This window comes from Pholis gunnellus, assembly GCF_910591455.1.
Source record: "Pholis gunnellus genome assembly, chromosome: 13".
NCBI classification, from domain to species: domain Eukaryota; kingdom Metazoa; phylum Chordata; class Actinopteri; order Perciformes; family Pholidae; genus Pholis; species Pholis gunnellus.
In genome coordinates this window covers 14,800,646-14,813,208 of record NC_136540.1, presented here as the reverse complement: position 1 = coordinate 14,813,208, position 12,563 = coordinate 14,800,646, and the positions used below count along the sequence as shown (strand labels likewise).

The 12,563-nt window shown below is 42.1% G+C and overlaps 1 protein-coding gene across 3 annotated transcripts in view; it reads left to right on the top strand.

Annotated features, from left to right (window-relative positions):
• Positions 1-12,563, top strand: part of gria4b (glutamate receptor, ionotropic, AMPA 4b) — a gene marked incomplete at both ends in the record, with an annotated part of 104,462 nt that overhangs the window by 63,059 nt on the left and 28,840 nt on the right. For 2 of the 3 annotated variants that reach the window (XM_079171395.1, XM_079171396.1), the window contains 4 exons: positions 232-390; positions 3,703-3,870; positions 4,253-4,357; positions 6,186-6,296. In XM_079171395.1, the coding sequence (XP_079027521.1) occupies positions 232-390; positions 3,703-3,870; positions 4,253-4,357; positions 6,186-6,296 (543 nt within the window). Of the gene's footprint in view, positions 1-231; positions 391-3,702; positions 3,871-4,252; positions 4,358-6,185; positions 6,297-7,537; positions 7,571-12,563 lie in introns of those variants that run through there. The other variant, XM_079171397.1, reaches the window with a different exon arrangement.

Sequence of the window (12,563 nt, the reverse complement as noted above, 5' to 3'; positions counted from 1 at the left end):
TGATATGTAGTATGATGGTCCTGGATCAGATTCCCCTCATTTACACAGTAGTTTAGTGGTACTTCAGTGCTGGCCAGCTGTGAGTGTCTTGCCCAAAAATGTAATGAGATCAAATCATCAATACTACAGCTGCCAAAAGAGTATCTTTAGATTTCATTGTTTCTGTCATTGACATATTTCTTTCTGCCATCACTGGATTCAGTGTGCTCTTTCCCCTTGTTGCCCCTCAAGGGTTTTAAGGACATCAACCTGGAGCGCTTCATGCACGGTGGAGCTAACGTGACAGGCTTCCAGCTGGTCGACTTCAGCAACCCCATGGTCATCAAACTAATGCAACGCTGGAATAAGCTGGATCAGAGGGAGTACCCGGGCTCGGATGCCCCACCCAAGGTATGTAGTCTCAAAATCAGACGAAATCAGATCAGCGATGCAACATCTTATTGTGATTTGGTTCTGCAGCTGTGAGCTGGGATCCTTACGAAAACTCTCTGGTGGTGGATTCAGAGGAAACAAACAATTTTAAAAGGAAACATCAACTTCAGGACACACGAAAACATCAACGATATTACTCATGATACACAAAAGTATTAACTTGATGATACATGCGCAGCATTAGGTAAAAAGTGTTGCAGGAACCTAAAAAAAAAAAAACATAAACCGTTTCCAGGGGACACAAAAGTGATGCACAGGCTGGGACACACTTGTTTTTTAACGTTTTTTATTGCAGGTTTCAGATCTGCTTTTTAACCTTTCATTATCCATGGCAACAACAAGCAAGTCCCAGCTGTGTACATCACTTTGTAGTGTAAGATGTTTTTTCTGTTGCTTGTGTTGTGTTGTGTTTGTGTGTGTGTGTTTGCAGTGAATTGAGCTCTCAGGGCCACCGTATCTCTTGCATCAAAAACGTCGGTGTTCAGAAGTTTAACTCTCAAATCCCATTTGTGAGCTTTCAGGTCGATTTAAAATCTCTACAATAGGATTTTGAGACTGTAGTGAAATGAGCTGAAACCAATTGCTACCTGGGGGTTGGGAAATGTATCAAGGACGGATGGCATGTTTTCGAAGAATAGTGGCCGTGTAAATGACATGCTATTTGTAGTGAATGGGCTTAAATATGCAAAGCCACGGCCCTTCAATGATTCCTCTGGGGTGACTGGAGTTGTTGCAACAGCGAAAGAAAAATAGCAGATGCAGCAAAGAAAGTAATAATATTTCAAGAAAGGACAGTGCCAGAGCAGATGAAATGGGTATGAATATATAGCAGCAGCATGTTTGCAAGGTGTGCAGACAGAGGCAGCACCTTGATGCAAAATCAAATGAATAACAAACTATGATAAAAACACATTCACGAGCGTGTGCAGACGAGGAACAGGCACCATCATCATCGGCAGCGGCAATCGGCTCCACTTTGTCCACCGCTGTCATCTGCAGAGACGTGACAGACTGACCCACTTTAGATTCTTTTCTGGCACACAAATTGCAAATAGCACTGGGGCAAGAAGGCATCACGCAATGGTGGTCCAGTGTCCAGCAAAGATTTCCATTATAAAAACCAGATGCAGTGGAGTGGAAACGGTGCGAGTCAAGCAGTGTGTAGTATGTGTGTCTGATGGATTGGGGGTGGTTCAAATTAAAAGTTTACACCACAGGGCAATATCACATGAGGGTGTGTGTGTGTCTGTGTGTGTGTGACTGTGCGTGTGTGTGTGTGTGGGTGTGCACGTTTGTCCCCACTCCATTTCTTGATGAATTGCTCTCTCTCCTAAAAATCCACTCAGACTAAATTACTCTGCTCCCTTTGTCCACAGCCCGAGCCACAGTCAGCCCTTCTTTCTAATAATATATTAACACTACCGGTTAGTCTGGCGTGTTTACTCAATTTGCAAAGACAAATGTTATGTGTAGTGTTTGTAAGTTCCAGGAATCTGCAGGTAGTGAACTAATGAGCCCTTCCTTTACTGTACTGTGTGAGAGCAAGCTTTAGGGACCCCATTTCCACTTGGTGTTACCATGTAATCTGTATCTGCACACGCTACCTTGACGGTGACGTCTGATTAAGATCTTTTTGTACACCTGGTATTAATATGCTTATTTGCTAAGCATAATATCAGTGGTGTGCAGTGACAAGAAGAGTTTGAATAAAATCCTTCGCATTTCATTGGACCGTTAAAAGGGATGTTGGATGAGGAGGATGACGAGGGAGTAATGAAAGGCAGATTTTCAGCTGGCTCTGTGTCACTGCAGAGCGGGCAGCACATGCAAAAGGCGCCCGGTCTCCCTCCATGCCGCCATCGCCCGAGCTCCCTGCTCACCCGCCGGTTAAACTCATTTGGTCTCTTTGCGTCATCCAGCGGACGTTCATCTGCACGTATTGCCTGCACTGCAGTGACACAGAGCCAGCTGAAAATCTGCAAAGTTTGCCTGCATATCTCTTCTTATCTCTTCGTATTGCTCGTTGCCCAAAGTGTCATTTGATTGGAGGATTTTCTGTTAACACCCCAGGGTGCAGGATGAGTCATCAAACATTTGAAACCATTTTTGCAGAGAGAGAAAAGACAGGGAATTGTTGCGGATTTACATGTAAAATGTACTCTGATACAGATTGTCTTATTTGCATTTATTTGGCATATAACATGAGATGAATGTACAACTCACACGGGGACACAGGATTAAATCTAGGAAACTGTGTTTTATTTATTAAGTCTGGCTCATGTCATTTGACTGCAGAATTAATCAACTCCCTCATGTCAACCTGTCCGTGTTCATTTCTCTAATAGCCGTGAAGATGGTCTCGTCTCTCAGTGATTTTATCCTGCACCTTGGTTGTTTGTGTGTTACATTGGGCAGCTTGTCAAAGAGTAACGGGGGGATAGACTGCAGCAGTCTCTGTAGAGAGCCATAGTGTCACAGTGAGCACTGGGCTAATGAATAGGATTCATCCCCCGGCCGGAGGCAAAGTTAATGAACTCCTGCTAGCCGGGATAATTAATGCCAGACTGCTACCCGGCTGGACTAAACCTTCACCTTTTCCCTTTCTTTTTTCCCCTCCCGCTCGCCCTCCTTCTTCCTGCCGTTTGTCATTCACTGAATTAATTTTCTGCCACGCCGGAGGTGATTTTTAGGGAAATGTATGGCCTTCCTGACGGAGAGAGTGATTCTTGTAGATGCAAATAATCAGAGAAAACTCAAAATCTTTGTGTCAAAAGACGGATTCGGGGATATTGTGAGGCTTACACTGTGGGTAAAATGCTCTCTCCCTCTTCTGCTTTCCATTTCCAGAAAATAATGGGCAGAGTAAAAAGGCTGCAACTTCTTGCAAAAGCCAGGCCGTTACAACATACTGCTTGGTCCTGCAGAAACTCAGCGTGCTCTCAGAGGCAGAGGAGATCTGACCAGCAAATATTGCAGAACATTTTGTCCGTCCAGCTAAATCAGCATTTAATTGTCCGCATACCTTTTCTTAGCGTGTGTCCCCAGGCACTGTATGTACCCAAAACAGACCGAGAAGAAGGTTGGCCTGCAGGTTACAAAGACTGTAATTTACAAATCACACGGCACATTCATACCAGGCGTTTATTTAAATCTAATAGGCCAGAGTCGAACCATAACTCCTACTGCAGTGTGTTCATGTGATGTTACGTTGTTTCAGAAAGCTGAAACATCACGGCGAAGTCTATCTGACCACCTCCTCTTGTCTCCCAGTACACCTCAGCGCTGACATACGACGGGGTGATGGTGATGGCCGAGGCCTTCAGAAACCTGCGCAGGCAGAAGGTAGACATTTCCAGACGGGGGAACGCCGGCGACTGTCTGGCCAACCCCGCCGCCCCGTGGAACCAAGGCATCGACATGGAGCGTACTCTCAAACAGGTGAGAGACTAAAAGACACGACATCACACATTGATCCAAACGGATCTTCTGATTTGAGGAGACTCGACTTACTTCTTACTTTTCCTTTACTTCTAAGAACTTTTGTTCTACTACTCCATAGTACAAAAACAACATGGATGAGAAGGTCAACTTTAGCTATCTAGCCAGTTGTTCGCTAGTTGGCTGGGTAGCTTTCTCACTCCACCGTAGTTCAACGCTACACTGGTTATAGAAAATGAGCCACACAAAAATGCACTCATCTGAAAACACCCTGTGAAAAGCTGCTCCATTACAAACTCTTTTGGTCGTAAATTCATTTTCTTTCAATCTTTCTGTGGAGTAATTGAATAATATTTGCTGCTGTTCATATCACTGTGTGCAGGTCCGACTGCAGGGATTAACAGGTAATGTCCAGTTTGACCACTATGGCCGCAGGGTCAACTACACTATGGACGTGTTTGAACTGAAGAATAACGGACCCAGACGGGTAAAACATCACACCACACTGCTCACATTTGTGTGTTATGTTTTATATTTGTCCAAGTCAAGTCAGTAGTACTGTATATTTTAGCATACACATTATTTTCCCTTCTGTCATGTGAAGTATTTAGGGGCTGGGATGACACAGACAGTAGTGTGGCATTTTCTATTATCATAAGTAGGTTGTAAAAAAAGATTCAGCCTCTGCTGGCGTCTCTACTTCTGGTGTGCAAAGATGGATGTCTGTTGACCAAATTCAGGGGAAAATAGGAAAAAGAAAGAGAGCACTTGTGAGAGTGATGGAGAGAGGATGAAATGAAATAGAGAGCAATCAAGGTAGAGGCGGGGGGGGGGGGGGGGGGGGGGGGGCAGAGAGGAGTTCCCATCAATCAAAAGCTGCTTTGGCCTGTCTTCCTGTGCACCTTAAGGGTCCTGTCACAACACGGTGTGTGTGTGTGTGTGTGTGTGTGTGTGTGTGTGTGTGTGTGTGTGTGTGTGTGTGTGTGTGTGTGTGTGTGTGTGTGTGTGTGTGTGTGTGTGTGTGTGTGTGTGTGTGTGTGTGTGTGCGTGCGCGCGCGCGTGTGTCAGTCATGGCCTCTCTGCTACATTTTCCAAGTTCCTCAATCATCCCAATGTCCCAACACACAGGGGGTATCAGCCAATCACAGCTCTTTGTTCCCCACCAGCAGCGTCCAACCAGCAGCCAGCTGGCTCGCTCAACGTCACCACTCCCTCTGACTTATAGCTGCTTATATTTGCTGTCAAAAGCTCTTTGTCTATTTTAATATCTATACATCACTTTGACACAGTATTGGTTTTGCAGATATTGGTTGTTTGTTAAAAATCACATATAGGCAAACCAGCCATTTTCTATACCTCCTCTCGATAGAGTGTGCTCACATTGTGACCGCAGCATATCATGTCTGTCAGTTCCACTCGGTCAGTTTGACCCTGAAGGATTTCTGGAAGACGACAGTAATGTCAAGCTGAACATGAAATAGCTTTTGACAAAAAGAAGCAGCACAACATTGAGCTTGAAATTGGAATCCTGCATGAGTGCGTTTCAGGCTGGGTAATAATTCAACATCACCACTTATTGTCTTTAAATGGAATCTCAGTATGATGAATAAATGTTTAGAAATAACAAAAACATGAATATCAAAGTAGTGTTTGGCTTTGGAAATAGCAGTTTGAAAAAATAATCTACTCACTTGCTGCATCCAAGCTTTAAACCATGAGTTTTAAAGATCTAAAAAAATAAATAAATAAAAAAAAAAAGCTAAATTACAAAGACTTTGAGTTAAGATTATTTTATCAAACTAGAAAAAAACTAAAAACATAATCATGGCCACTCTATGAAAAACATGAACCAAAAATCAGGACCTGGACTCAAGTCAAGTGCTCTTAAGGCGCACCCTGGGTTTGAGAGTCGAGACGCATGCGTTAAATTACAGTTAATTATAAACTGTCATTAGCTGGAGACCCAGTAGTAATTATACAATACCCTTCAACTCTAACTGTTATTGACACATTGGTTCGGGTTATTTCATGCCTAATAATGTTAGCTAAATATTCCTGTTACCCCGGCTGACGTTATATACAAGTTTATATCCATATAGGGGCATATGTTTTAAAGTTAATTTATTATTATTATTAATATTATATATTGAAGATATAGCTATGCCTTGGTGTAAGCATTCATTACAACCATAATACCCTTGGACGCACAAAAAATGACTTGCAAGCATTTCTGACTTGAACACACACACACACACACACACACACACACACTCACACACATAAATGCACAATCTCAGACTGTGTTTTCCCGGCAGATCGGCTACTGGAACGATGCAGACAAACTGGTGCTGATCCAGGATTCTCCTCTGCTTCCAAATGACACGTCTGGCATGGAGAACCGCACTGTTGTCGTTACTACCATCATGGTAAGAGACCGGCATGCGCTCGCCAACACACACACATTTGTAGTGCAAGAGGACTTTATTATCTAGTACATAATCTGTTTGTGGATATGCAGAGTCAGGAGGTTCAGTGGCTACATGTCATAAGTCCTTGCCTCCAACGTCAAAACCTGCATTCATAATAACCTGACATTAAAGTATGGTGGACAGCTGCACTGTTATCCTTCACCGTCTCCTCCTTGTAAAGCGCCTCAGTTTTTAAGGAGGCGCTTTACAAGTATTACTACAGAACTCTCCGTATTTGCACTTTAACACAGTTAACAGCTATTCTCAATGAATCTTGCATTCTTGGGCAATTGTTCTTGTTTGATGCTGTGTTTTATCGTTGATGCAGATATAATGTAGACGTGCTGTATGCGCAGAATTGACCGTGACTTTTTTTTTTGCTATTTAAAAACGTTTTGTTGCCAGCCTTTAGAGCAGAGAGCAAGTTGTTTTCTGTCATTTTGCTCAGACAACAACATCAACATTCTCACTGGGAGAAATTCATCATAAAAAGGTTAGAGATACCAATCGTCCACCAATGGTAGCTTCTATAGAACAGAATACAGGAGCGGCAACAACATTTTGTGGTGTGACGAGATAATCTCAACTCAAAGGTCCCCTTCTGTAGCCAACATTTCATCACACATAACTCCTTGACCGTCACATTGATTATATCTCAGGATGAATAGTAAAAATATCCAACTGTGAACCGATGAAATTTGCATGGATGCTCAGATTTCAGCTTTTTACATACCCCTGAAGGACGTTATGTTGTGTACTATGACTGACTAGAATTCATGCTTTGATACAACATTATCAGTAAGGAGACTCTCTGTTACTCAAATATATACTTAAAACTTCAACAAACCATCATACGACTCCAGAATCAACTACTCTCACTTACATTCTCTTGTACCGCACCAGTAAACATCTCAAAAAGTAGTCAAACAGCTGCCGTTACTGCGATGTTGGCTGTCGTTGCACAGATCAAAGAGTTCATAAAAGAGTTACACACTGCTACAAAATCAATCAAAGTATTTTACGCATGATAGAAATCAAAGGCCTTTGCATGGCTTGTCATTCTCTGGCTGTAGCAATGACTCTGACATGGCTGACTACAGTTAAAGCAGCCACATTATGAGCGCACATGTAGCAGCTGAGTGGAGGGAAGGAGGTGGGAATGGAGAGTCACAGCTCAGCACAATCCTCCCTCTTTTCAGCCCCTGATGAGGAACCCCATTTTAAGAAACTGAGCCCCAGTTGGACGCAAGCAGGATATGAAAGCCCTTAATGGCAGCGGGATGGACACAACAACCCGAGCCAAAATGAAGCCCTAAAGACTCTGGGCGAGAGGAGACACACGGCAACTTTGTTAATGGACACGCTGTTCAGAAAACTGAGCAAGAAATGGAGCCACTCAGAGCTGTAATGGAGCCCCTCGAGAGGAAAATGAAATGCAAATGGAGGCAAAATAAAAAAGACTGTCTTTTTTTAAGGACGGTGCTTGTGGATGGACACCCATTGAGGCTAAAATGGGTCCCAAAGAGCACAGTTGTCTGTTTACTAGCATTAACAAGCTCCCGTTACACCTGTTTGTGTGTGTTAGAGTCATACATTGTCATGCCCGGTGTGTTTTGTGTGGCCAACCGCAGCTTGAATCCCATCCTGATTTGAATTTGTAATTTTTGCAACGATGAAGTGAGGCGGCACCAGAATGTGATTATGTATCATGTCTAACTGAGTTCCTGTCTGCTCTAAATCTGTCACTTCCTCTGACTACCTGCTCCCCCGTACAGTACATTACACACTCGGAGGGCTTCCTGTAAGCTTTAAACAGCTTAGAAAGACTAATGCTCTCATAATCACCCCAGTTCATATCCATCACGCTTTTATGCAGCATGATATTATGGTCACATTATGACGGCTTCCTTTCACTCCCGCGTTTAATTTTTGTGAGAGTTATGTTTGTTTAAACTTAATGAAGTGTCCCAGTGTTATATTGCAGCAAGGCTGCCTCCGTGTCTTAGGAACTTTTTTAATAAGGAGCAGTTATAAAAGAGCACTTCAATATGTCGGGAAAGGCTCTCGTTCGTCATCTAGCGTAGGCTAGTTGTCCTCTGGTTTCAGCGCGTGAATAAGCTAGATATTCACAACCCAGACCCGTCGTGGTACTGTATGCACAGCAGTGAAATCGGTAGCATTGTTGTTATGTGACAGGAGACTTAATGGCAGATAGTGCAGAACGTTAACACACCATATCCCGGGGCTTCTCTCAACTTGAACTTTAAAGAACCTTGTCAGTCTTTTGTACAATAACAAAAGAAGTAGCGATGGTGTTGTTGTCGATTTTGTCACGTTTATGTGAACATGAGATGTAAGTTTTAAGCGCAGACAGAATCTAGGCACAGCTGAGGTAGTAGTTTGGGCTTTGTGATTTTTGTTATTTCAGCTTTGTGTTGTATCCCCTATTCTGCTAAAGATAGTGTTGTTGTAGCCTCCCTTGTTGTGATGTGACGACACACTAGAGTTCTGCGCTGGCCTACAGGCCCAGACCCGAACCTATGGCCTGTACACGTACCACCTGGTTTTGATCATTTGAGACCCAAACTTAACCCCGAGACCTGAGGCTCTATTTTCGTTATTACCGCCCCAAAAACAAAGTTACAAAAATGATCTTACAATGGGCAACACACAGTTAAAGAGCAGCGTGCAGCCCAACATTTGTCAGCAAAGTTATTTCATTAGTCCATTCACGTGTACTTTGAATGAATAGATCTGCAACCACCTCATGAACTTCTTTTGTCCGGTGGAATTTTATTCTTAGTGTAAATAGCTATTATATGTCTTTTAGCTAAACGTGTTTATAGAAATCAATGATGACTCATATCTTCCTGGAGGTTAGTGCGTTAACAGTGTCGCTCCCGCAGACAAGGACAACGCTTGACTGTCATTGTATTGGCAGGACAAGGCTGCAAGCTTTGATGAAGTGTGTCTTTGGCTTCAAACTCATTCATTGCACTTTAAACCTGGCACACTGTCAATCTACCAGAGGGCAAACAAGTACAGACAAGGTCCTGCTATAATCATGTTTCTGTTAGCCTTTGTTCAAGGAACTCTGAGGGAGAAGGACATCTTTTGATTTTCTGGATAGAGACTATTTTGGTATCCCAAATCCGTCCTGAAGATGCAACTACATAGATGTTTTCGAGCACATTGGGCCTCATCCAAGAACCTCTCGTGTGAACAGATTTGTTTTTTAGTGGCATGATGATTTCAAGAAATACTTCGCCCACAAAATGACTATTTGTAAAACAATTACTCACACTGTGTTACCCTGAATTCTTAAATAAAACGTCTACTTTCAAACTTCTCTCAACTCATGCATTATAATCCAAGTCATACTCACTACTTCCCAAACATAAATCTTCGCTAAAACCGTACTCTATAAAACACTTCCACTCACAGAGGAGTAGTGCACCGGTGCAAAACTTTTTATGAAGAACCTGAGATCACAACACACACAGAGGGAGACTTCATTCTCCGCTCAAGTAGACATTCTATCTTTACATAGCAAATAGCAATGATAATTCTCTGAAAGTCAAATAGAGAACCTTTTAAGTTGAAACAAACGATTTACAAAACGTTTCTGCATTTAAGAGGGTTTGCTAACCTTTGTCTGATTTAATCTCACAGAAATGAGTAGGAAAGAGAGGTGCAGGGTAAAATTACAAATGTTCTTGCATGTTGTATGTTTGTGGGATCATGGATGTTAAAGAAAGTAAGTAAGAAAATTAGAAGGTAATAATTGAGTGATTTCAGTGTTCTTCACCCATACTTTAGTTTTCCGGTGTTACTTGTGTTTATTCTTATTGCTGCAAGTACAAACACTGCACAGGTTGATGAGGTTGAGGCTCAGCTATAACAGCGTTCATGAAAGCACCACGGTGATCTAAAACCCTTAACAAGGCCGCAATGTCGCCCTGCAGCAGCCGGTCGAGTAAACTTCATGTAAAGAAAAAAAGACAAGCATTATTTTATTTCTGCTTTAAATGTGATCCCTCTTTTAATGGTCATACAACCGCAATCCATCAATTAAATATTATTATTAGTGCCTCAAGTTGGTACTGATGACTGAGACCCAGAATGAGTCATTTACTGAGAAGCATTAATGTGTTTCTGCTTCATAAAATGTTGTTTTTGTGCTCAAGTTATCGTAAAATATGGAACATAATTTTGCCGCATTTCTCGAATCATTTTCAAACTGAATGAGCAACAGATTGTTTATCTCACATAACTCAAACACAAAACCAAACGGTCAGTTTCTATGCAGCTCATCAAACAACTCTAATGTGGGTAAATACAGTACGTGTGTTTGTTTGTCTGTGTGTGTGTGTGTACCCTTATTTACGTATGTATGGATTTGTGACATGACATGACTATTATGTGTGTATGTGTTTCAATGGCATGTTTAATTAGTCTCATTAGGCAATGATTGAAGCAGTGTGGTTGGGATTATTGACCAGCCTGTCAGCCCTGCTGGCCTTTGCTGTGAAGCCCTCTGAAGCTCTGCTCTCTTCTCATGCCAGAAACACCGACTGCATCTTTTATCTCCGCTCCTCTGGCTGCCAGCACTGTCATGCACCCCGCTACCATAAATCACGTGGATTAGGGGCCGTCTTCCCCCTCCGATATACATCCAAAACATCCGCGACTTGTAAATAGAGTCTTCACAATTAAAGTGGTCGAGCTTCATTAAAAGCGCATCATGAATTCCACTTTTCAGCCGTTGTGAATTTTGTTTTGTTTTGTTCGAGTTGTCGGTTGAAGAAAACGTGGTATTGCTTTGCATGAAGTGGTGCTCGTATAGGACAGTAAAAGCCATCATGTGTAGAATTTTTTGTTTTTTTTAATTAATTCCAGTGAAAATCATTGCAGTCTGTATTGTGTTCCAACTATTTTTACCTGATTGGATCTATGGATTGCTGCCTGCCACAGTGTCTAGTTTAATTACACCACTTGACCTTTTCAAATACTGCTGGAGCAGTTCAGACCTGATTGAGTTGGCGATAACGGTGTAGTGTAATCTGGAGGCAACAAACACTCCTCAAGCAGCTGCTTTGTCAGACTGATGTATACGTTTGCAGCGCAGCCAAACAAACTCACGTTATTTTGATAAAGAGGTTAGTCAATTGAAAATCATGACATGAGCCACTGCAATCTGATTTCATGCTGCACATGGCGATAGTTTCCACACAGCGTCGGGAGAGTTTGTTACCTTGATGATGAGTTGCCGGTGTGCAGCCTGACGCCTACAGCTCTTCATCCAACGGTTTACCGGGGCTGCTCTCCCTAATTCCATTAACCTCAAACTGAGCCGCTGTCCCAAAAATAGAAAAGTTGAATTGATTTTTTTTTTTTATGTAGATGTATTGTTGAATAATTGCTGTCAGCGCTGACCACGCTTCACAATATAGCCACCCTGCTTTATATGTTATAGAGGCAGTAGGAAATGTTGAGTTTGCAATAGCAGTAACTTAATGAAGCTCTAATACAGTATTAGCAGTTAGGCTGACATCATGATGATTTACATGCATGCGTCTTGCGCTGTGAGTCTCTTGTGGGTACGTATGATATTTGAATCTGGTGCATGAATGGAATTACAAAGACAGCCTCAGACCCTCAGGGACCCCAAAGGCTCCAGGTTCAACCCAGTTGCTAGAAAAATAATGTTGACGTATGTTTTTTTAAAAACCAGCTTTGCGCTGAATGTCGAAATTTCTGAACCAAAAACACGTTTCAATAAATGTGTTTCATATCAGCTTCTTATGGCGCTTGCAGAAACGCACAATGCCACGTGGTTGGTTTAGGTAACAAAAAAACTTGATTACGGCTAGAAAAAAGATCGTTGCTTGTATTGAAATTATAATGCAACAACTTGACTAGTGTAAATAAATACCACCTAGTTAAAGATTCATCTGTGTATTACACTTTTTGAATAACCTTTACCTATCATTTTAATTCACTAGTTATTAATGCATTGTTAGCGCATCATGATGCATCTAAACCCACAAGTAGAAATAACTTGTTTGTGTTGTGTAAATTCAGCAAGGACCGAACTTAAATACCGCTCTATAATTATATTTGCATTTTTTTTTTGTTTGTGCTACAGCACCATGTGGGGAATCATATATTCTGATGTCTTATTTTGACACGAAACTGCAACATTATGTTGTACAGTCGCATTGT